The 25,854-nt window shown below is 43.4% G+C and overlaps 2 protein-coding genes across 4 annotated transcripts; one reads left to right on the forward strand and one right to left on the reverse strand.

Moving 5' to 3' along the window:
* The first annotated feature begins 142 nt into the window (after positions 1-142).
* On the forward strand, positions 143-5,253 carry c1qtnf13 (C1q and TNF related 13). Its single transcript, XM_074634262.1, has 2 exons — positions 143-854; positions 3,145-5,253. The coding sequence occupies exons 1-2, from the start codon at positions 809-811 to the stop codon at positions 4,215-4,217; spliced, it is 1,119 nt and encodes a 372-aa protein (XP_074490363.1). The 5' UTR covers positions 143-808; the 3' UTR covers positions 4,218-5,253.
* An 852-nt stretch (positions 5,254-6,105) lies between these two features.
* nr1h4 (nuclear receptor subfamily 1, group H, member 4) lies at positions 6,106-23,595 on the reverse strand. 3 transcript variants are annotated; one of them, XM_074634232.1, is made up of 10 exons: positions 23,330-23,595; positions 20,556-20,703; positions 16,151-16,528; positions 14,081-14,221; positions 11,719-11,864; positions 11,538-11,636; positions 10,624-10,723; positions 10,363-10,509; positions 7,223-7,336; positions 6,106-6,795 (listed from the first exon to the last, which is right to left on the reverse strand). In XM_074634232.1, exons 2-10 carry the CDS (start codon positions 20,650-20,652, stop codon positions 6,557-6,559), a joined length of 1,461 nt encoding a protein of 486 aa, XP_074490333.1. In that variant the 5' UTR covers positions 20,653-20,703; positions 23,330-23,595; the 3' UTR covers positions 6,106-6,556. The 3 variants fall into 3 exon arrangements, with proteins under 3 accessions (XP_074490333.1, XP_074490335.1, XP_074490334.1); XM_074634234.1 differs by lacking the exon at positions 20,556-20,703; XM_074634233.1 differs by lacking the exons at positions 20,556-20,703; positions 23,330-23,595 and adding an exon at positions 18,870-19,100.
* Positions 23,596-25,854: the final 2,259 nt, after the last annotated feature.

Below are 25,854 nucleotides of genomic sequence, written 5' to 3' on the forward strand. Positions count from 1 at the left end.
AAAGTTTCAAAAATGCTGGAAAATAAAGTCTAAACAATGTCTGAAAGAGGTAAAAAAATAAAAAATAAAAAAATGTCCGTAAAAAAGTCTGAAAGAGGTAAACATTTTTTTTTTAAAAAGTCTGAAAAAAAAGTTTGAAAAATGTTGGAAAACAAAGTCTAAACAATGTCTGAAAAAGGTAAAAAAAAGAATAAAAACAGATACATGGACAACATGGGGAAAAGCAATTACAAGACAGCAGATAAATGACCCTTTAAGCAACTTTTGAAACATTTGACAGATGAACAGTTTATTGATAGATGTGAAAAGCTACTCCATAATTTGGTTCCTCTAAATCTTATCGAACATTTACCTCTACTAGTGAGACATTCAGGAGGATGAAGATCTAGAGAATGACGGGTTGAGTAAGAATCGACCTGAGAATTTGTTTTAAAATAAGTCTTGAAGGTCTTTTATCTAACTTGTCTGCTTGATTTGGAAGATAAAGTTTCTCTGAAGTTGAAAAGCCAAACGTGTCCAGCATCTACTCCGTCTGTCTTAGAAAAAAACAAAGAGCATGGATTAGATTTAACACTTCCACAAACCAATAAAGGCTGTATACTATTATACTATTATACTATCCTACTATATAGGGTCCAGCTGCATGCTGCAGGCTGAATGGGAGCTATAGATTGGAGGGGACCTGGAGCTCCTCCTCCTCCTGACATGCTGTAAGGGACAGAAGCTTTGTCCCTCTGGGTGTCCGGCCTGTCTCATGGACATTAGCAGTGCAGCAAACTAAGAGGAACTTTATTTTAAAAAGCAGAAGATGAAGAAGTCCAGCATGCAGTTTCTGTCCCAACATCGCCCAACAGGTGGGTTTGATATTTCTGTTGGTTACTCTTTTGAGCATGACGTCTGTGTGTAGAAACAGAAGTAGAATCAGAACTGTATGTATGATCTGTTTTTTATTTGTCTTGGCAGGAGTGTTGTAAATTTGGACACTTTTTTCATTATAACTATAGGTGCTTTTCTTTGCTCCAGTCTAATTCATTGTATTCAAGCTTTATTTGACATTATTGCTACACAAACATGGATTATATTCAGAAAGAATACATGAAATGTTAAAATGTTATAAGTTTATTTGGACCTGAAGGTGAGAGTATATCTGACTCCTATAAAGCTGCTCTTTTTGCCATCTCATGCACAAACTGACCTCGACTTTTCCACCACAGATTATAGAGCTAAATATCTATAATATGTATATTACAGACAACCTGGTGTCTATAATTACTACTCATGTTTGTTGCCTTACAGGTGTCAGGATCATGGAAGCTCGTCAGACCAATCTGAGCTTGTGGGATTTTAAATTAATATTATAGTAGGCCTAATAATAGTAATTTTGTTTAAGATAGATAATAATTTTCTATCTGAATCAGAATATACTGTATCATGCTCTCCAATGTAAAAGGAAAATGGCAGACAAATTAAGTCCGTACAAAATAATCAAAAAGCTAAAATCTTCATGAAAATATTCACATAATAATAATAATAATAATAATAATAATAATAACTGATATTCAGCGAATGATCTAAGCGGTATCTTTCCCATTCTGCCCTGCCCCACCTCACCAATCCTCCAAACTTTTCCATTGTTCATCACACACAGGAACAGATGAACCAGCAGCTAATCGAGTCCCTTCTCTCAGTGCACAGAGAGAACAGACAATATCAGCCACATTACAGCAGAGACGGCTGCTCCCACAGCGTGGACACATCTATCTGGACATTCAGGGCTTAGCCAGGCTTCCTTATCAACGTGGAGGATTTTATGTTATGGGTTTAAGCTCAGTCTGAAACACAAGACTCAAACTAAAAGTATTCTACTTTGATATTGAAGCAATATTTGTTTTAATCGCTCATCCCAGGATAGGAGTTTTATGAGTGATTTATATTCAAAGAAATGTTGAAATATTCCTTTAATATGTGGCGACCCCTCAGATTTATCTTGTGACCCATTTAGGGGTTTTGACCACCAGGTTGGGAACTACTTTTTGTATCTGATATATGGACCTTTGTGTCTGAAATAAAGTTGAATATCAGGGATGTATGTTTGTCATCTATAAATGTAATTTCTTTAATATTTCAGTGCAGGAATTTGCTGTGTTGTGTGATGTTCTTCATACTTGCTCCTACAATGTTGATCTATTTTACAGAGAAAAAGTAAAATTGATAATAAAATTAGAAGAAAAAAATAAAGAAATAAAGAAATAAAGTAATAACGGAGATAAAAACAAGGAAAAAATTAAAGGATGAAAAAATAAAAAAGCAAAACAAGAAATATTGATTTCAGGAGGGGTGAGGTGGTCCGACCTCCGCTGGTCATTAACGAGCAGGTAGTGGAGAGAGTGGATCATTTTAGAGTCCTTGGCACCACCATAGGCCAGACTCTGAAGTTGGATGACAACACAGCCTTATTATCAGCACGGCCGGCCAGAGGCTTCACTTCCTGCGCCAGCTTAGAAAGTTTGGTGTGGCTCGAGAGGCAATGCTCCAGTTTTATAGAGCCACAACGTAGAGTGTCCTGGTCTTCTCTGTCACAGTCTGGTACGGCAGCACAACCGCCTCGGAGAGGAGACAGTTAGAGAGAGAGAGTGGTGCGAACTGCCTCTAAAATCATGGGATGTGATATCTCAACTGTGGCCTCCATCTACGCCACACGGATCAGCCACAGGGTGCAGAAGGTGATTGCTGACCCCTCCCACCCTGCTAGTTCTCTCTGAGTCTGAGGTGTAGGACATCCCGCCTCAGGAACAGCACGTACCCTGATGCTATTAGGCACCTTAACTCTAATGCAGAGGCTCTTTCCAGGAGGAACTTAAGCTCCAGCCAACACGCACTTTAGGAACGCTTTGCACTAGACACTTTAGGGGAAGTTGCAATAGCACAAGGCTCTTCACAGTATTTTAGGATTTGATTGGTTTGAATGATTGTGTAAATGTTTGTGGTTGTTTCCTATGTACACTATGTTTTTATATGTGTGTGGTTTTTGTCTGTTTTTTTTAATGAGCACTGCACCGAAACAAATTCCAATCAACTGTGGGTTGACATGGCCATAAAAGTATTGTATTTGTAAAATAAAATACATTTTCTATTTTGTTCCAGCTCGGTGGAGCACACACGTCTACCTGGCGTGTGCCTTCATCATGACAGCGTGCTCTGGACCGGCTTCACCCCTTCACGCCCCTCCGGTGACGACGGCTCTCCGCTCGGCTTTCTCTGCCACGAGAACCAGCAGCTTGTTGGGAGGCAAGCAGAAGGCCGTGACCTTCAACAAGCTCCTGGTCAACATCGGAGGGGATTTCAATCCGGACGCCGGCCACTTCCGCTGCCGCCTCCCCGGGGCTTACTACTTCTCCTTCTCCGTGGGGAAGTTTCCAAAGAAAATGCTCTCTGTGATACTGGTGAAGAACGGAGAGGAGGTGCAGGCTATCGCGTTCGACGACTTCCGCAAGAAAGGGAGGAAAGTTCAGAGCCAGAGCGTGATGATCAGTCTGAAGGAGATGGACACGGTGTGGCTGCTTTTACAGCAGAGTTCTCAGTACGCTCTGTACAGCAACGCCGGCCCTTACATCACCTTCTCCGGTTACCTCGTCTACCCCGACACCTCCCCGACCGGCTACGTCAGCAACCACCTGTCCCCGTCAGCGCTGTCCTATCCACACTGCCCGCCTCAGTCTGACCCCTCGGACAGAGGTCAGACGCCAGAGCAGCCGCGCTCGGCCTTCTCTGTGGCGCGGACGTCCACGCTCATGGGTCAGAGTATCAGGCAGCAGGACAAGCCGCCTTTGACCTTTGACGTGGAATACGTCAACATCGGGGGGCACTTCAACAAAACCTCGGGCCTGTTCACCTGCCACTTCCCGGGAGCTTACTTCTTCGCCTTCACCGTGGGGAAACACCCTCGTAAGGCCGTCTCCGTGAAGCTGATGACCGGGAAGGGCGAGGTGCAGGCCATGGTGTTCGATGAGGACACGTCGAAGAGACGGGAGATGCAGAGTCAGAGCTTGCTGCTGTCCCTCCGCCGGGGCGACAGCGTGTGGCTGTACAGCCAGCAGGACGAGCGTTACGCCGTCTACAGCAACCAGGGGAGGTACACCACCTTCTCCGGCTTCCTGGTTTATCTGGAAGCAGAAACACTCACACCTCCCGCCACCCAGGACAGAACTCACCTCTAAATGTCTTTCATAACACAACATGATGTCTTTATAGAAAACCTGTAGGTGATTTCTATGTGGATGGTGCAGAAAAAAAAATATACTGTGGTCAGTAGAGTGCAGGGGTCAGCAACCTTTACTATCAAAAAAACATCTGTCTGGAGCCGCAAAACATCTGGTCATTGTGATGAAGGTAACACAGTTTATAGTCTAAGTATATAGGATATAAGTCTAATGCAGTGAGGGCCAAAGAGACAATGTACTACGGAGTATTAGGACCACATTGAGGGAAATAACATCTGAGATTCACAGAATAAAGTCATAACTTTACGAGAAAAAAAAGTCGTAATATTACGAGAATAAAGTCATAACTTTATGAGAAAAAAAGAAAATAACACGTAAAATTACTACTTTATAATATTATGACTTTATTTTCTAAATCTCAGATGTTTTTTTTCCTCAATGTGGCCCTAATACTCCGTCGTACCGTCGTACCATAGACCTACAACAATGATAAATAAAAATGTAAATGTAAACAAAGAACAGTTATTCATTTCCATTTTTATAACTCCACAGGGAGCCACTGGAGAGGAGCTGAAGAGACGCAGGTTGCTGACCCCTGGTTTAGTAGAAACTACATTTACTGGTTTGTTTTGGGATGACGTTTGTTGCCAAATTACTCCACAAGATGGTGCTATGATACAGTTATAGACACTAACCTGCATGCAACATGGTTATTTTTGTCCTTAAAGTGCAATTAGCTGTAAGACAACATAACAGAAAATGTATGTTTGTAAAAGAACTTGTTGTTTAATTGGGTTCAAAGATATATTTACTTTTAAAATTCTTTGTATTTAGATGGTTTAAAATGTGTTGCATGGCAAGGAACATTATGTAAATGATGTATAGTTTATCAAAATCTATTTACTGTAAAAAATGAGATTTAGAGATACATCATGGCCGTGTTAGTGGCGATAGTTAATGTTATTTTACTGTAGATATATCTGTATCTTTTATGTTGTTTTGTGCTTTTCAGGAAACTAAATAAATTGAAACGCTTCGATGAATTAAAAAGGTATTTTTTCTTCAAAGTCCAACGCTGATGACATCATCTGTTGCATCTGAGTACAGTCCGTTAAATTAATGATGTCTGCAGTGAAATGCAAAGTTAGCTGCTGTAACTGATGACATCTTTTTTAATTTAACATATACACAGTTCTCTAAACATGGATCCTCACTATACATAGCAACGGTCTGCTATACGTAGCAACGGTCTGCTATACGTAGCAACGGTCTGCTATACGTAGCAACGGTGTGCTATACGTAGCAACGGTCTGCTATACGTAGCAACGGTCTGCTATACGTAGCAACGGTGTGCTATACGTAGCAACGGTGTGCTATACGTAGCAACGGTCTGCTATACGTAGCAACGGTGTGCTATACGTAGCAACGGTCTGCTATACGTAGCAACGGTCTGCTATACGTAGCAACGGTGTGCTATACGTAGCAACGGTCTGCTATACGTAGCAACGGTGTGCTATACGTAGCAACGGTCTGCTACACATTGCAACGGTCTGTTATACATAGCAACGGTCTGTTATACATAGCAACGGTCTGTTATACATAGCAACGGTATAAACTGAACTGCTTTTTTTTTGTTGCCTAAACCTAAAGAAGCCTTTTTGTTTGTGTTCAAAATATGACACTCAGCTTTACATGTTAGAATGTGTTGCTTTTAAGTTTCACTTTCACTTTTACAACGTAGTAGGCATAGTAGGCCCCTAATGACCCACATCTATGGTGCTTATAGCGACTGATAACGCCTATTTAATGGACTGATAACAGCCCAGTTGGGTGCATGTACTGTAACAGGTATGGAAATAATTTGAAGAATGTTCCAACGTGAATCTTTTTCCTGTTAAACTTGTTATTTATTGAGGCAGAAAATACAACTTTTTGCATATTACAACTTTTTGCGTATTTACAGTAAGTACATGTATAGCAAGCAATATGAGTTTTTACAAATAAAAAATAAACTAAGCCAATATTAACTCGATGTAATCTAAACTTTACACTTCTTATGAGCACCATCTTTGCTTTGAATACGTTTCAGTGTTTGTACTTTGTTGGACTGATATCACATTTTACATGTTGTACACAGACAGTAAAAAGAGGTTTCCTAAATCCCGACCTTTGAACAGTTTCCTCTTTGCACTGAAAACCATCAAAGTCATAATAACATCTCAACAATGAGACGAGTCTGAGTCTGCAGTTGGACCACGACTTTGTCTTGCAGGTTGAAATGTTCATGCTGTCATCACTATGCTATCCGATGCTTCCTCTCCACCTCTCCTGGTGTGTCACTGCACGTCCCAGATCTCACAGAGCAGCGGCGTAAACTTGTGGTCGTTCATCCTCCAGGACGTGAGCATCTCTGCGTGGTAGTGGTTGAGCGTCCTCAGCTCCGTCAGACGGCCCAGGAGACGAGCGAAGTACTGCGACTCCAGCGGGCGCTGCAGGACGCACAGCTTCTTCAGCACGTCCAGCATCATCTCCTGAAGTCTCTCCACAGCCTGAGGATCCTTCACGTACAGCCGATCTGGAGAGGAGGATGCATTAGCCCTTTACAATATCAATCTTATATCATAATATCTCGTAATATTACGACTTTTTTTCCCGTAAAGTTATGACTTTATTTTCGTAATATTACGAATTTATTTCTAGTAAAGTTACGACTTTATTCTCGTAATATTACGACTTTTTTTCGTAAAGTTATGACTTTATTCTCGTAATATTACAACTTTTTTTCTCGCAAAGTTATGACCATATTCTCAAAATCTCTGATTTTTTCCCCCTCAATGTGGCCTCTACCTCGCTGCAAATGTTTTGCGGCTCCAGACAGATTATTTTTTTTTTTTGCCTAAAATGTCTCTTTTGATAAATGTAGTAAAGGTTGCTGACCGCTGCCTTAGATAGTGTCATTACAACATCCTCCTGGATCATTGGAAGCTATGATGCCGGCTCACCTGGTGTCAGGATGGTGATGGCGGTGAGGAGAGCCTGTTCCTCCTGCCCCATGTGGAGTTCACCGATGCTTTTGTAAAAGTTGAACATGGGTGTCATGAATTCCTCTGAGATACCTGCAGAAAGAGGAGATGGATTCAGTTGTCAAAAAAACATGTACAACTTAAAGTCAAACACAGAAAATGGAAATGTTTTTGAGGTGGTAGAAGGCGGATTTTGTGACGGATTTGATTTGTGACTGAAATGAGAGACTGCAGTCCAGGATTAGGTTGCGGACCTCGGAGGACGGGCAGATGGAGCTGCCATCCACGTCCAGGAGGAGATCTCCAACCTTACGGAGCAGCGGGGCCTTAGAGGGCCATAACCATGAGCTCTGGTTTGCTGCTGTACATTTGTACAAATTAGTTGCAACGCAGCAGGATGAGGATCTGCCTCATTCATCTCTAAACAGAGACACATTTAGCATAAAATATAAACTTCTTTGCTTTTCTTCTTTAGGTCATGACTCAATAATAAATAAAGATGCTTTTTACAAACTATATAATATTCAAGTGTTTGCATCCAGTTTGCTCTCACATGCACACGCTGGCATCAGTTCCTACTTTGGACGCTCTTTAAACCAGCAGAGCGCGTCCGTCTGCTCGGACACATCATCGAGCTTTCAGAAATGCCAGCGGGGCTCAGAGGGAGAGAAGTGGACAATAGCACTCTTGATGTTTTGATAAGGAACAATAGTCTCTTCAGACAGCTTTGCTCCCTTATTCTCCCAGACTGGCCTTTAGTGTGAATGTCTCCTACGCCCGACCATTCACACCAGAGAGCTGAGGGACTCACACTCACACACACACACGCACACACACACTCTCCTGCCATCACTGTCTGTCTAACTGTCCATCCTCGCTGACATGATGACACCTCGCATACATATAAATGACTTCTTAAAAACCACCGAGCTAGTGAACTGTTTGATACGGGAGCTGTGGCTGCAGAAAACAAACTTGTGTGTTTTAATAAATGAAACCCAGTCTCTCCTCCACCTGACAGCATGCCCACACACACTGAGTGAAACTGTATCCAGTGAGGGTGTGTGTGTGTGTGTGTGTGTGTGTGTGTGCATGTGTAACCGACACCAAGCCAGAGATCAACAGGTCAGCACACATCTCCCAGATCACACAGATCAATTATTGAAGGAGGATCTGACATGCTGGCTGCTCGGCTGCAGGTGGAACTACAGAATGTCCTGATGCTGCAAAGAGGAGCAAAGACTTCTGAAGGTCATGAAAGACTTCTGAAGGTCATGAAAGACTCCTGAAGGTCATGAAAGACTCCTGAAGGTCATGAAAGACTTCTGAAGGTCATGAAAGACTCCTGAAGGTCATGAAAGACTTCTGAAGGTCATGAAAGACTTCTGAAGGTCATGAAAGACTCCTGAAGGTCATGAAAGACTTCTGAAGGTCATGAAAGACTTCTGAAGGTCATGAAAGACTCCTGAAGGTCATGAAAGACTTCTGAAGGTCATGAAAGACTCCTGAAGGTCATGAAAGACTTCTGAAGGTCATGAAAGACTTCTGAAGGTCATGAAAGACTCCTGAAGGTCATGAAAGACTTCTGAAGGTCATGAAAGACTCCTGAAGGTCATGAATTAGGAGTAAAGATTTCCACACGTTGAAATTACTTTTATTAGGGATTATTTAGGGTGATGAAAGTTTAGAAGGCCGTTCTACTAAAGCCACGAGGATCAGTGTTGTGGCGGTACTGATTCCCCCCCAGACTTCAGTTGATCAGGCAGAAGACTGAGAACCAGTTCCCATCCACAGAAAAATACTAAATAAAGTGCCTCCTGACTAGGGATGCTAATTTTGAAAAAATGTCTTAACGGTTAACCGACCCTCGTTAACCGATTATTAACCGTTAACCGACAAGATTTGTGCCTCGCATGCAGCGGTGCTCCAGCTGCAGTGTATGAGTACACCAGACAACTGAGTCTCCAGTTCACCGTCCGGGAGCGTTAACTTAGCATGCAGCCACTTTCAAAGTAAAAGTCTCCACTGCACATTTAGTTTAGTTTAGCAGGTTGTCAGCTGTGTGTCTGCCTGGCGTAATGACACTCTGTCTGTCCGGATTAACGATAGCGAGTGTGCAACAAACAGTGTGTGTGTTTGTGCTACGTTAGCAGCTCTAGCGTTGCCGGTGGCTCCGTGCTCGCTGTAGTCACACACATCCGCTCTGTCAGCGCGGCTCAACTTCAGCGAGTTTCCGACCGACTGTGTTGTTGGTGGCATTCTAGCTGTGAACGTAGGTGTAGCAGACAGTGTGTGTACCGTTTATTTGTCGGTGAATAAATGCTACGAGGCTACAACTCCTGCGCTCAGCGAGCTCTAGACTGGAGCCAACTTCCTGTATCTGTAACGCCGGCTCCGCCTCTCTTAAGGTGGACCAGCTTTTCTCCTTTAAGAGACGAGCCTCTACAATAACAAACAAACAAGGAAACTGAAATATTGTTTTTTATTTTTCCTTTTACCTCCTTTAAAGTTTCCCCAAATTAAATATACTAAAAGAAACGTGTATAACGGGGTTTCAGTGAAAATCAACAAACGAATAGAATAACTAAATAAAGCCTGCAGGCGTTAGACTATCGTGAGGCAAGATCCTTGCACGAATAGCACCTAATCGTCCTAGTGCAGGTAACCTAATTCAAGGGCATTTATTTAATGTTTCCTCCACTAGGACGGTCAACAGTCTCAATAAGCAAAACATAAAAGAGCACAGAATCTCAAAAGGGCCTAAAGCAGAGCAGAGTTTCTGGCTCGGCTGATAATAGATGTTACAGTTAGTAAAGGAGAGATCAGAATGACGCCAGGTGTGGAGTTTCCCGCCTCTCTTAAGCCCTACAGAAAGGGGCGTCGTCACACCCTGATTGGCCGAGAGGGGAACCACCAAGCTGCTCTCAACCAACTTGTTCTCGAGCCAACAGGTGAACTGAATCAGCCTCCAATCACTCAGAAATCCTACCAAGAAAAAAACATCTGGGAAACGACAGCAAGCAGCAGAGAACGGGCGGCTGCCACAGTGTGGTTGCACCGTCTGCATTTTGACGGAGCTGTTAAATGTACAGTACGTTGTATCAGACAGCGTAACTCACCACTCTTGCGTATCCTCTCCTCCAGAACGACCGTTTGTCCGTTGGGCATCTTTCTGCTGAAAACCTGAGCTGAGCGCAGGAACATGGCCTCCACGGCCGAACCCTTCAGCAGAGCGATCTGATCCTCTCGATCCAGAGAGAGGAAGCCTGCCGGAGGCATCAAACAGACGATTAGACCGCCGTCAGGCTATTAAACAGCCGTTTTCAGTCGCTATAAGCCCCATAGATGAGGGTCAATAGGGGCCCTAATAATAACAATACCTGGAATATTTTTTGTGAACTCCACCAGAACTTGAACTTGACTCGTTGCCATTTCTGTCAACAGGAGGAAGTTTTCCTCTGCGCTGTACTGATCCTGCAGCTGGACGGAAAACAACAAGAGTAAAGAGAAAAACATCAGATAGTATAAACTCCACCAGCAGAAGGAAACAGCAACTACGTTTAGTAGCTTTAACAGCATCAGACGTAATATTATGAGAATAAAGTCAAAAAAGTCGTAATATTACGACAATAAAGTCATAATATCATCAGCAGCACATTATCATCAGTATCAGGACCTGGAAGAGATTGTGAAAGAAACTGAGTTTATTCTGAAGAAAGAACCACACGGACCTGATGAGGAAACTGACTCTTTCGTGACTTTATTCTCCTAATATTACGACTTTATTCTCAAAATCTCAGATTTATTTCCCCTCCGTGTGGCCCTGATACTCCGTCGTACAGGATGTAATGACCGTTCTACAAAAATAACTTTCTATCATATTTGCTCAAAGTTACCGACTGCAGCTTTAACGTCAATAATTCAAGTAATTAAAGAAAATTAAAGTTTGGAGTGATATTTAGGTTAATATATATATATATATATATATATATATATATATATATGATATTGAGGGTAATATATAAATATATGTATATATTTATTTATATATATATATATATGATATTGAGGGTAATATACATATATATATATATATTTATTTATTTATAAATATATGATATTGAGGGCAATATACATATATATATATTTATAGATATATGATATTGAGGGTAATATATATGTACATATTTATTTATTTATAAATATATGATATTGAGGGTAATATATACATATATATATATATGTATATATTTATTTATATATATATATATGATATTGAGGGTAATATATATACCAGTTTTTTGGCCACGTCTTGAGGAATTTGATGTCTGTTGTTGGCGTCTACGATGGCTTTCACGAGATCCCACTGCTCTTTGGTGAGTTCCACTTTTTCCTGAACAGAAAACAGAACACATCATGACACGTTACTTCTCACAGTTTGTTCAACGGACTCAGAGGCGGAGGGTTGAGGTTACCTTTGACAGTTTGGTGGTTGAGGTGACCTGTTTGTTGTCTGCGTTGTCCGTCCCCTCCGTCTCGTCTCCGGTGGACTGTTGTCCCGGCGACGCCTTGGTGTTCTTCCGCAGCCTCTTGGACTTACACTGGATCTCCGTCAGCAGGCCTGCCAGCGGTGATGAAGGCTTCACTATGTGTGTTAAATACCTCACAGCTAATTATTCAGCAGCATTTTAGAAACGTTAATTTTCATTTATCATGAGACCGATACTGCTTATAGTGAAGTGAGAATATTAACCGTAATTTACTGCCATTCATATTTCAACATCTTACATAACATATCCAGTGTAATCCATACAGTCACAGCTTACATTTATATCATCGCATGATTGTTTTTATTCCTTTTATTGTTGTTTCATTCATTCATTCTACTGTTCTAACTTCTGTTTTAATCTGATGATTTATTTGTGTCCTTTTTTTGGCTGGACGGCAGAGGGTCAGCCCTACAAACAAAAAAGTCTGACTGAGTGATGAAGTTACAGGATTGGTCATCTTTTGTGCATGTGCTATTGTTGATGTTAAGGTTTGCTCATGTTACTGTATGTCATGCTAATACCTTTTCACCTTGTATAAAATATATAATATACTGACTAGTAAATGTTACCATTTACTATTACTGAATGTCATTTGCTTCATAATAAGTTTCAATCAAACATTAAGATATAAGTGGAAACTGTTCACAAAACATGATAGACATGACCTCTGACTATTGGTGGAACAATTCAGCCACAAATTCACATCCTGACCAGATACGGTCCAGACAGATACTCGGTTTAACCGAGTCTTGTTACTTTTGCTGTTGTACTGACCATATTTCCATTAAGGGAAAATATATTTTCCCTTCATCCTTTATTATGATAACTTGTTCTAACGCTACTGAATGAATGTCGGTCCTTTATGTTTCTAGTAGACTTCAATAAAAAGAAGTTCCCTCTTTAAACAAGACTCGAGAGGAAAGTGAGGAGAGCAAAATCAATCTCTCCAGTAAAGTATCATCACCATCTGTCTCTTCCTGCTATGACCAAAGAAAAAAAAAGAAAAAAGTCTCATTTGTTGAGCTCTTATTGCTCCGGCAGGTCGAGTCATGAAAAGCCTGCCACCCTGCAATATTCATCACAACCTGCCTGCACTATTTATGAGCAACAGGAGTCCAGTCCGTCCTCCTGCTCTGTTCGACTGACAGCCTGTAATAGACCCAAATAACTAATCGTCCTCCGAAGACTCAAAGTCACATTTACAGGTTCTGTCTTCACATTAAGGTTTGCTCAGGAAATACAGAAAGGTGTTTTTAAGGCAAGTTTCAGGGGAAAAAGTCGTAATATTATGAGAATAAAGTGACAATATTATAAAGTAGTAATTGTACGTGTTATTTTAGAGGGTTAATAATGTGAAAATGAGGAACGTTGAGCATCTTGTGAAGTTCTGCTTTAGTTTAGGTTTCACAAATAACCAAATACTTCATCTTTTAGCTCATCAGCAGCACGTTATCATCAGTATCAGGACCTGGAAGAGATTGTGAAAGAAACTGAGTTTATTCTGAAGAAAGAACCACACGGACCTGATGGGGGAACTGACTCTTTAGTGAATTTATTCTCGTAATATTACGACTTTTTTTCCCGTAAAGTTATGATTCTATTCTCGTAAAATTACAAGTTTTTTCTCGTAAAGTTATGACTTTGTTCTCGTAATATCACAACTTTTTTTCTCGCAAAGTTAGGACTTTATTCTCGTAAAATTACGACTTTTTTACGTAAATTTATTACTTTATTTTCGTAATATTACAACCTTTTTTCTCGTTAAGTTTTGACTTTATTCTAGTAATATTATGATTTTTTTTCTGGTAAAGTTCTGACTTTATTCTCATAATACTACGACTTTTTTTCCCCTCACTGTGGCCCTAATACTCCGTCGTACAGGATAGTGACCGAGGCAAACTTCGCTCAATATCACATAAAGACAGCAGCCACGTTGAAGGTGTTAATTTCTCTAAATGGATCTGAAGGTGTCCGTTTAACTGCTTCTATTCCTGTAACAGTAACACAAGCTGGACCTTTCTATTGTGTGATATGTGACATCCAATCCGCCAGTAAAATCCATGTCAGAATGGAAAATGAGGACTCACCACGGCAGCCGCATCTCTCCACTCAACTACGAATGGACAGCACGTTGAGTGCGTGTGCACGGTGCAAATCAGTTTGTATTGATGGTTGATGGTAAAGTAGAAATGTATCTACAATTCCTCTCGTTCCCCATCACGTCCAATCAATTCATCGTATTGGCATCCAGGAACCAGAGTCTCTTTAAACAATCAGGGATACTCACATTCAGCCAGCATGCCCATCTCCTTGCACTTTCTTAGCCGACACTCCTGGCACTTCCTGCGCATGTACATGTCCATCTCACAGTTCCCGCCGCTCTTGCATTTGTACACGGCATTCTTGGTGATGCTCCGTCTGAAGAAACCTGAACACGTTTGACAAAACAAGGTGTTATTAAATCATGTTTATAATAAAGTAATGTTGAGGTAAAGGTTGGAGTAATTGGGCAGTAATTCCAAGGAAATTTTAGGTTACTTGCTAATTATCACCATGAAGTCTGCAGACCTGTAAAATTGCCGATAATCCTTCTGCACTTTAACTTGATTTTGAATTCAGGACCTTTTTTTTCATTCTATTTTTACATAACTAAAGAATATGATCTTCTTCTATCATCATTACTCAGTATGTATTTTATGTCAGCTTATTTAACCAGAAAAGGATCACTGAAAAAATGACACACTGTTCTAATAATGTCTCGGAGAGAATCCTGTGAACCCGGCTGGCAATGACCCAGACAGGGAGACAAACAAACACACACACACACACACACACACACACACACACTGGATAACGTTGGAACAGTTATTAGACATTCTGACACAGAACATTAAGCAGAAAGACACATGCACATCAGCGTAACTGAGCTCGGGTTGCTCCGGCATTGTACGGCAGAAAGCTGAGAGGGAACCCAATCTGGCAGCAGCACCGGGTAGACCTGAGACCTATTCTCAGTCCGATGGCAGGACGAGCCAGCTGCTGCTGCTGCTGCGCTCCTGGCATTGTCCAACCTCACCGTGTGGAATTACACTCATATCCATTCACCCGCTGGTTCGGCCCGGAATCACAGCGAATTCACGGCGTCATGAAAACTTCGGCAGCTGAAGGAGCACGACTCCATTTTTACATTTTTACATGGAGAAGGGTTGTTAAAGCTTCACATATATTTCCTCATATATCATTTGTTCTCTTTGAATCAGCGTCGATCCTTTCTTCAGCTCAAGGAGTCAAAGTCAGAGCTGAACTTGATGCACTGTGTGATTGCATGGACTCACTGATTATCACTAATGCCCGGTTCAGACTACACGATATCAGCCCGCAGTCAGGTCACTTGGTAATAAACAAACATGGAGAAAAGGAGGAGGGATGGCGAGTTTGCTCCCGTCAGGTGGGACAACCAAACTGACTGAAGTATGGACAGCCCGTCCCGTCCTCTCTGTGCCACCCAGGAGAACATCCACAACCCTTCTTTCTTTCTTTTCTTTTTCTTTTTGCAACACCAGACCGCCAGCATCACACACAACGCTTCCCGCCCACCTCCCCGATGACCTCTGAACTCGCGCGCAATCGTGGAATACGACGTGCCGTGATTGGTCGTGGTCATAAGTGTAGTCTTGCCATTCACCCGACCGAGACACTGCAAAAGTTCATGGCGCTGTGATCGTTAGATCTGACATGGTGACCATCGTCAAAGACACAAATATCCTGTAGTCGGATCCTGGCATAAAGGGGACCTGTAATGCTTTTAGTGTGCTGTAGAGATTTTTTGTGCACGTAAAAGTTCTGCAAAGTTCTGCAAACGTCCAAAGTCCACGCCAAAGGTACTGTAGTTACTGTCCCCCACAGAAACACTGCTCCTGAACTGCCTGAAATCAAGCCCCCCCAGGAAGAGCGCCGAGTTTTGAAGCAAATTTTCGTAGTGTCCAAACGGCGGTGCTACAACCTCCGTGTCCATCACGTGATGCCATTGGACCCAAAAAGACTTGAGTCTGAACAGCGTAGCCACACGCGAGCGCGCATGGGACACCAACCCGGTTTGATTTATACGTGTAAGAAGTTACAAATAGTCCCTTTAATTACTCTTCACCAGCTACTGTTTGGACAGATATGAACATCCCTGTCATGGGTGGCCCCTAAAGTCAACAGCTAAAGACAATAATATGTGAGACAAATGTCCTTCTACACTACCACAGCCTTCGACGGTGCCCAGAGATGTAGCCTCAACAACCTACACTCAGGCTTTGCAAGCAAATTCAAGAATATCTGGATTAACAATCAAATCTAACTGTTCCCTCACCTTTACATCCCTCACAGGTGAGAGCGTTATAGTGGTATCCGGAGGCCTTGTCTCCGCACACTACACACAGTTCCTCCCCTTTGACCCTTCCAGCCTGCGACATGTGCCGCGTCCTCTTGCACACGGCGGGCACGCCGGCGGACACCTCCTCCATCTCGGCGTCGTAGCCGACCTCCAGGGGCCCTTTCCTCAGTTCATATATCCCTGTGTGTGAGTACCACTCGTCTCCGTTGTACTGAGGGTAGTAGTTCTGACTGGAGTAGTACGGCGTTGAAGACACGGTCGGCTCAATGGACGGATACGGCATGCCGGGATAGCCAGTGAAGGGTAAGATGTCGGGATCCTGCAGGAGAGGACTGCATTGATCCACCAGAATATCTGAGAGAAGAAGTAGGAGAGGGGTTATAAAGATGCTTAAAAACAGCATGTACAAAAACTTCATTTGCTTTTTTCTTATTTTAGCTGCGTCTTTAGTGAATGGAGAAAGCTTAGCTGTCATAACATAGCTGAAGTTATCTCCATGTCAGCCGTAGAAAACTCATTCTGCTGACGAAGATCATGAGATGCGGTTGAAAAAACCTTGTAAATGGACCTTGATTTGAGATTAAACTACCCATTTTAAATCCCCCCTTCCAGGATGGACAGACGTGCAATAGATGTGGTGTGTAGTTAATACTACTTGGACTACAAACGAATACCAGAACGCTTCCGATGCCAAAATCTTGTCCCGTTGCCTCCAGATTCTACATGTGAACGCAGAATCTGTTTATAGATATAGTTGCTTTGTCTGCGGTTGGTTTGGTGCTGGGCAGAACAAGGCGAACGTTCAGCATGGCTCACATACCCCCGCTCGCTGCTTGACCCCTACTAAAGTAGGAACTAATGGAATTAATGGGCATTCACTAATTAACTAATGGGCACCCTGGACTTCTAACCCCCAAAAGGCACAACTACACCACATTGTTAACCATCATACCAAATGTGAAGCTCCTGAGTTAAATAGTTTCCAAGTTCTGCTCTGGAAACGAAAGAGAGACATGCGGAAGGACGGATGGAAGGACAGTCAGACCGAAGGACGGACAGAAGGACGGATGGATAACTACGTAGTCGCGGGGTTATAATGATGCAATAAAAGAGTGAAGAGAGTGAATCAGAACAGTGAAGTTACGGGCCAGAAAAAACAAAACAATGAGCTGAAAGATGCTAAAACACTCAGTAGAACTGTGGGGTGCAGAGCCTGCTGATAGTTACCTGTGGGATCATCACTAAGAGAGAACCCCTTTCACATTACAGGTAGTCATTGGACCCATTGTTAATATAGAAATATTGATTAGTGCAGCTTTAAAGGTCACATATTATGCTCATTTCCAGGTTCATAGATGTATTTTAATGTTGCACTAGAACATGTTTACATGCTGCAATGTTCAAAAAACTCTTTATTCTTCTCATACTGCAGCCTGAGTCTGCCTGCCTCAGAGCCTAATTCAGCCTCTGTCTGAAAACCACTGATTCACAGCCTGTCTCCTCCCACTCTGCTCTGATTGGTCAGCGTTTTCTGTCAATCAAACTTCCTCAACAACAACAGCGTCACCCTCCCCCTCCCTCCCGGAGCAGCTCTCTCTCTCTCTCTTTCTCTCTCTGAGAGACGAGTGGAGAGATAGCAGCTAGAATAAAGTTTATAAACCTGGGCACAGCACCAGCGAAAATAAAGTCCATCCACTGGGTCTTCAGAGGATCCGAAGTGGGTACATGGTGCAAGCTTTTGTGTGGAGTATTGCAGCCAACAACAGAACAAGCGGGTTTTCCTTTCAGCATGTTTACTAGTAAACAGTCGAAATAACAATGGCGGACGCAGCTTGCTGAGCCGGCTACTCCGTGGGCGGGGTTACCAAGCCGGGGTATGGGGTGAGGGGGGTGCTGTTCTGTTTCACTGGAAACAGGAAAGCCATATATGGCTTGCATTTCTGCCTAATGACGTCAGAAGACTAGGAAAAAAGCGAATTTTTATTTCTGCACCCATTTCCGGACAAACGGAGGAGGAGAAAAAGAGAGAGGATGGTCTTTTATGATACTATGGTGGCCTGTAGACACACTGGGGACAGATATTGATGTTTAAAAGACATGGAAAAGTGCATTTTGCATAATATGTGACCTTTAATAATACGGACCAGGTTCTTTGAATAAGAACGGTGAAGCTCAAGAATCATACGCAGTCAAAATACCAAAAGGAAATCCATTTTGATTAATGTCACTTTTATTTTTATGCCCCCAAAATCATGTATTTGTCTAAGAGGTCTTTTCACAGTCTGTACTTCTATCATTAAACCTTTAATTTTGATAAGCAGAACTCCACCAGACAGTTTCATTGCTTCCCTGCTGAAGCTCGTTGGAAGGGAAACTGGCTCGGCAGCAGACGGCAGTCCTCCCGACACATATTATAACCCCATTAATGATTAACAACTGGCTCGCACAGAGCACACTGTGTCTTTTTAGAATGACATGTTACCTCCACGCCAAACAAGCCGGCACTTTTGAAACTGGATACGAGAATAGCTCCGCAGGATAACAGTGTTGTACGCACAACATGATAGTCCCTTTGACAGCGAAGGGTTGGTGAGTTCACAGACTATGTGTAGTCTACAAGAATAACCCTCAAATGAAACCTGTCATTAAAGCAGACGGACAACACTAATACCTGCAGTATATATGTAACACTGACCTCTTGAAGATTTGCTCTGGACCATGGCCATCTCCGTGCACCCAAACACACAAACTATTCAAAGACTTTACTCATGTGATCCAGCTGTGTGTTGTAGATCTCTCCGAACTAACGAACCATCTTCCATTTGTTTCTTTCGATGGGAGAAACCTTCCTCTAGAGACGGGAGAGCAGATCACACACTGAACTCCTTAACGCTTTTCTTGAGAAATCCCAGAGGGAGCAAAGGTTGCCACGGCTACTCATTAACCACACGGGTACTTCTCTTTACATCATTAGGCTACAAGTAACAGCTATTGTGTGAAGTTATTTACAGATTTGAGGAACGGGACCGGCCGACTGCTACTGTATGGTGTTGTCTTGAGTTTGTGAACAGATATGGACGTGAACTGGTCCACAACGACAACCCTCATGTTCCAAATGGGATGATTGATTTTAAAGGTCCCACATCGTGCTCATTTTCAGGTTCATACTTGTATTTTGTGTTTTTTACTAGAACATGTTTACATGCTTTAATGTTTAAAAAAAACTTTATTTTCCTCATACTGTCCGCCTGAATATACCTGTATTCACCCTCTGTCTGAAATGCTCCGTTTTAGTGCATTTCAATGGAATTGCAACAGAATTGCGTTGCTAAGAAACAGCTTGGGTCCATGTGTACTTCCTGTCAGCTGATGTCATTCACATCCACTGTAACGGGAAATAAACTGGGACACATTTAGAATGTTTATGTTTAAAACTTTGAAATGGTCTAAATATTGTTAATTTGTGACATCACAAATGGACAGAAATCCTGACGGCTTGTTTCAAAAGCTCAGTTTCTGAATACGGGTTGTGTGAGTTTCTCTGTGGATTAAGCGTTTCAATACTTTCACAGTATTTATAAAGCACCTAAATCTGCTTTATAATATAAAAGACATGAAAATGTCACTTTTTACAATATGGGACCTTTAATAAATCAATATTTAATTTTAGCACCATAAATCTAACTACAAAGCAAGGAATCTCTGTCTATATGTACTGTATGTATGTGTGTATGTCCTTCGCATATCTCGAGGACCGTTCATCTGAGCTACTTATCCATTGGCGAGTGTATTGCTGGGGAACAAATGACCAAAGGATCAACATGTCAAATGCTTGCTGACGTTAGCATTTAGCTCAAAGCAATGTCTGTGTAAGCAGCCGTGCAATGCATTCTGGTATTGTGGCGGCGCGATTCGAGAGATGGTGGCGTCTGTTGGCCGCTCCACATTTGCATAAAGTTGAGGTCTAGTCTACTTTATGCAAATAAGGGACGTCTGACTCGACTCGCCGCCTCTCGAAACTCCCGAGAAACTTTTAAACTAAACGTTGTCGATCTAGAATAAAGGTTCAGCAACGGCATGGCTTGTTTCTCTAAATGTGAATGTGTCTCTGAATGGATTATTTCTCATATAAAATGTTTTCAGAAACACATTTTGGGGCACTATCTACATGATATAAGAGAAGAAAGTTTCCAAACGAGCCAGAAAGCTGAGGAGCAGCAGCCCACGGAGGGAGAGCGTTCAGGTGCGTAGTGTCTAGTGGCAGCCCGTCAAGCGTACAACGCTTGGAAGCGAGGCGATCCCTCGCGATAAAAAAACGCCCCTGTTGAGTATCACTGCTGTAGACTCTTTCTGTGAGCTGCTTCCTGCCGAGTAGACTTACCAAACAGGTGGGAGCTCTCTGAGATGGAGAACTCATCGCTGGGTGGGATTTGCAGCGGTCCCACCACACTGACGTCGGGGCCCACCCAGTCATTCATTCAGGAGGGTCGTCGGGCACCGAGGTTGGACTGGTGGTAGTGGTAGTCAGCCTGTAGCAAGCATAACAATAGTGTGATCTGTGAACCAAGATGTCCTGAACAACCTGTATAGGTCTGCAGGATCCTCTGAAACCTGCAGCACCATGTGATTAAACATCAGCCTGGGAGTCTCCACACCAACACACCTGACAGGTGTTCTCTCCCACACAGGTGGTGAGATGTTCAGTAGCTGCCTGCAGGGAGGTGGAGGGTGAAGGTCAGACCTCAAGTCTTTCCTCACCTCCTGTCAGAGCAGTTATTATATCTCCAGTCTCATTATTCAAGTGGACCTACACATTGACAGGATGCATCTTTCTTAATGTAATTTCCCTAAACATAATGTCTGCAAGCCTTCAGTCTTTGATAAAATGGTGAATGTAGTTCGAAGGGATCTCTCGGGACACATTTTTAAATCAAAATATTTTTGGGGGGTTTTGCAGTATATACCAAAAGTGCAGCACTATTCGGTAACCAAAGAGGAATGACAGATATAAGTATACGTTATTAACAGCTGGCACCGATGCCAACAAATAAAAAAGTCAAAACAGAGGTTGTCTATAATCTATGTATATCAATAATAAAACAATTGCTCCTGATTGCTCGCCGAGCCAGAAGGGAAACAGAGGAGTAATAAGGTACGTCGTTTTCTGCAGTTAATTGCGTCTCATTTCCGGTGACCCCCAAACAGAGCAACCAGAGGGTTTGGTTCCAATGTGACATTTTAACACCTGAGATAAAGTGTGAAAGATCTCCGTCCAATAGTTTGTGAGACTAGGGCAGGACCAGTACATGTGAATAAGGGAGGCTTATTGTCACAGTTGGGACTAATCTCAGGATACATGCAAGACAGTTTGGTTTTTGAGATATGAGCCCTATGCACCACTTTAAACTGAAGTAAGCAGTGACGAGCACATAGAGAGGATGAATTAACCTGCTTCAGTATGGGATTCCACGTATCCGTTGATAGAGAGAGGCCTAAGTCCTCCTCCCATGCTGCTCGGAGCTTGTCCACGGGGGCATGCTTCAAGTCCGATATCATGCCGTAGAGAGCTGAAGATAAGCCTTCTGTGTGATGGATTTAAAGGGACTGTTTGTAAGAATCAGAAATGTCTTGTTAACAGCTTCACCTGTGGCCGTTAAGTCAACTAAAGTCAGCGTCCTGTTGCTGGCGCTTGTGCTCGCTCTACATAGACATGAAGGAGCATCGCTCAACACAGTGAGGAGACACACGTCAGCTAAAAGCACAATATCACTCTATATTTCAGCTGCTTGGCAGTAATGTTAGCTGACCAGACCAAGGTCTCTCCATGAATCAATGCTGATCCTAGTGTTGGCTTTTCCCGCCTCAGCCTCCCGGCCGTGGCCGGAGGGAACGGGGGAGACGATAACGTTTCTCTCTGCGGAGCCCCGTCACTTCACAAGACACGGGAAACCTCTGTTGGTCTGGAGGAGCTGCAGCAGTTATTTCTGCACAAACGTCCACTGAACATTCACTAGATATTCTCAGAGCTAAACTAACTCTTCTGCAGTGTGGAGTGAGCAGCATGCACGTGAGAGGTGGAGAGAGAGAGAGAGAGAAGGAGCGTGGTGTGTGAGTGAAGGCAGGCAGAGGAGCAGAGGAGCAGAGTACAGCAGAGACTCCGGTCCTGGAGACCAAAGCTACGGTCTCCCCCGCGTCCTCCGACCGCGGCCAACACTGTTTAACAGACGAGCTTCACTAGATACAACCAAGAGGTTTTGGTGCTTCACTGTAGTTTATGTTGGAGTCTGAGTCTTAACAGCGTAGCCACACATGAACGCGCATGGGACACCGACTTGATTTATATGTGGAAGAAGTTACAAACAGTCCCTTTAAAGAAAGGATGGTATTGACAGTAGTTGTGTCTGTCGATGTAAATGGAATTGCATTTATATAGCGCTTTTCTAGTCTTCCGACCACTCAAAGCGCTTTACACTACATATCAGCATTCACACATTCACACACTGATGGCAGAGGCTGCTAAGGTGCCAACTTTGCCCATCAGGATCTAATCTAAATACTCATTCACACACCGATGGCTATGCCTTCGGGAGCAATTTGGGGTTAAGTGTCTTGCTCAAGGACACATCGACATGTGACCTGGAGCAGCCGGGGATTGAACCACCGACCTTCCTATTGGTGGACAAACTGCTCTACCCTCTGAGCCACAGCCTGCCAGGAGCTGGACAACTGAGAGAGCACAAAGCGCCTTGCTTGTAGATATCTAAAAAAAGTTGGATTTAGGAAGACTGAATTTTTTTTGCTTAGCTAGTCGAATGATGCCAAAGTATTATCCACAAATAAATCTTTAAAACGCACAATACCTTCCCTCGTGACATGTTTTTAAACTTGTCCGTGGCCTTTGTGGTGTCGAGGCCACAACGTGATCACATGAGAAACATTACTTCCATAGACGTCATCTGCCACCTTTTTTTTTTTTTTATAATCAACTTGTGTGTAATTTCCCCTGAGATCCACGAGCAACCCACGAGGATTCAGTCCACTTTAACAACCCACACCAACAGCCTTGAACATACCTCACACACAGCGGCTCCAACGCCGCAGACTCAGAAGGAGTCAACATGAAATATATAGCCGACTCCGACTCGTACTTCTTACCTTATCCCGGTCGGTTGATGTTGAATTCCTGCCCACTGCTATAACTTCCCTCTTTTCCAGCCTTGTTTCTGATATCCGTGATATAGCCGTGAGCAGCTACAGCTGGAATCAATATGTGCTAATGAACATTAAGCTGCTTGTGTCTGGACTCTAGTGAGAGCATGTGTGTGACCAGCCGAGGTCAGGGAGGAATGGATGGTGGTTATTAATTAAACTGTCCATTCCTGTCCATGTCATCCCTCCAAACACACTCCCCCCTACTACCACCCCAAAAAAATCTTTATCTCACCAAGACAAGAGGCTTCCTCCCCCCACACACACATGACACATGCATCCAGTCATTAGCAAACAACCGGTGTTAGTGTGAGCAAGCCGAGCAGAAGTGCTGCTATCAGTCTGCTAGTTTATATCGTTTATCTCTGAATAAAAACAGACGTCTTCTTTTCACTGATTATTATTTTAGAACATTTTCAAAACCCTAGAAAAGAAATTCATAGAAAAGCAGCGACTGCATCAATCACTGCCGTCCGTCCTTGACCTGATCGAAGTCATCTGATCGTGTCACTGCAATGTGCAGACAGATTTGTTTGTGTTGGCACTTTCATACTTCAGCGTACCTGCACACACACACACACACACACACACACACACACACACAGGAAATCAAATTATTGTCTTTTACAATCCTTAATTTTTCCCCTCCAAAAAAACCCCAAAAACGATTGTTTAATCATTGACGGGTTGTTGCTCCATCCAGAGAGGCCCGTCTGAGTCAACAGACAGTCTCTCTGAAATAAACAGAACCTTTGCCATTGGTGGACTATCTGAGAGCATGTGAGGGAGAACGAGCCGGAGAGGACGGACACGACTCTAACTGAACATATTTACAAGTTACATGTGCAGCAGTCACAGATTGGTGAGGTTCATTTAAACCTGTTTTAAACACCTCTCTTCATGATGAGAACAGATATTGGGGTGTTGCCTCTCAGCGTCTGTGTTTTGTTACGTGTTCCAGACGGACCGTGTTGTGAGTGACGTACACATGAAATCACAGAAACACCCTGGAAGCTGACATCATGCTCCCGACGACTTAAAGTCTATAACCTTGAAACTTCTTCATCAACGTGCGAGAGGCAACGATCATTAAGACTTTTCAGTAGGGATGCACCGATACCACTTTTTTCAGACCGAGTACAAGTACTTACATTTGGGTACTCGCCGATACCGAGTACCGATACGAGTACTTCTCTGTGCCTAAAGACCCTCGTTAACAGCCAGCTGGAGGGTGTGAGCGACACACGGCAGGCTGGGGAGTCCCGCATACGAGGCGGTGCGCCGCCACCGGCTCTAGGTCGGCTTGGGAAGGCTCGGGGTGAAAGTGGCTCGCGGCCGCAGCTTTACAGCACTCCCCGCCTGGATCTCACCGCACCGTGGACAAAGGGCTCGCTGCGCCCTCTCTCCCCGCCGGGGACGGCCCCCTGCTCCCGGTGCGACTGTCAACCGCGTCGTGCCGCCAGATCGGGGCTCGGCCAACGTAAAAGACGCCAGGGGTCTGCGGCGATGTCTGCAACCCACCCGACCCATCTTGAAACACGGATCAAGGAGTCAAACGTGCACGCGAGTCAGATGGTGCAAGCAAAACCCTGTGGCGCAATGAAAGCGATGGCCGGTGCGCGCCGGCCCAGGTGGGATCCCGGCCCCGCCAGGCACACTGAGGATAGTCCGCCCCGGTGACACTTTGTCCACGGCCCCGTGAAGCACCTTCGCCCCGAGCCTTTCCAACTCAACCCAGAGCCGGTCGTGGCGCACCGCCTCGTATGCGGGACTCCCCAGCCTGCCGTGTGTCGCTCACACCCTCCAGCTGGCTGTTAACGAGGGTCTTTTGGCACAGAGAAGTACTCGTATCGGTACTCGGTATCGGAGAGTACCCAAATGTAAGTACTTGTACTCGGTCTGAACAAAGCGGTATCGGTGAATCCCTAGTATTTTAAGTGTTGTGTATATTTCACAATATAAGGACTTCTCCTCTGACTGTCCTCTTTTAGAGCGGCGGTGGTTTTGTAGAAGCAAGTCTGACACTGGTGAGGAATATCCTGTCCAGTAATGATCTTCCGTGGTGAAAATGAAGCGGGCGGATAAAGACAGATAAGACAGAGGATGTTTACCACAGTGTGATGGTGTGACGGGAAACAGAGCCGTCTTTGGAATATTTAAAAATGTCTAATTTGAGCTCACTAACATAAACAGGCGGCATTAAGGACGGCCCATTCTGTTACAGAAGATAACAAGAACCTATATTGTGTAAAGAACACATTGTGTCTTTATGAAGGCTTCCTGTAATGATTTAATGTAAAAAAAATCTGAATTAAAATGAGCATGAGAGGTGGAAACAAATGTGATCTATACTATATTATAGAGGGAGAAGGCACAGAAGTGTTTTACTATACTTCCTCTCATCTTTTAAAACAGCACAGCTGGATCGGTCCACCACTTTAATCCAGTCTGCAACATCTTAACAACCATAG

This window comes from Sebastes fasciatus, chromosome 4 (genome assembly GCF_043250625.1).
Source record: "Sebastes fasciatus isolate fSebFas1 chromosome 4, fSebFas1.pri, whole genome shotgun sequence".
In the NCBI taxonomy this organism is placed as follows: Eukaryota; Metazoa; Chordata; class Actinopteri; order Perciformes; family Sebastidae; genus Sebastes; species Sebastes fasciatus.

What these genes read in the sequence shown, in the direction of transcription:
- c1qtnf13 (XM_074634262.1), top strand. Translation starts at nt 809, where the DNA reads ATGAAGAAGTCCAGCATGCAGTTTCTGTCCCAACATCGCCCAACAG. An exon ending in GTCCCAACATCGCCCAACAG is followed by an intron (nt 855 to 3,144) that starts GTGGGTTTGATA and finishes ATTTTGTTCCAG; the next exon opens with CTCGGTGGAGCACACACGTC.
- nr1h4 (XM_074634232.1), bottom strand. Translation starts at nt 20,652, where the DNA reads ATGAATGACTGGGTGGGCCCCGACGTCAGTGTGGTGGGACCGCTGCAA. An exon ending in CACCTGTGAGGGATGTAAAG is followed by an intron (nt 14,222 to 16,150) that starts GTGAGGGAACAG and finishes AAACGTGTTCAG; the next exon opens with GTTTCTTCAGACGGAGCATC. An exon ending in CATCACCATCCTGACACCAG is followed by an intron (nt 6,796 to 7,222) that starts GTGAGCCGGCAT and finishes CCTCCTCTCCAG; the next exon opens with ATCGGCTGTACGTGAAGGAT.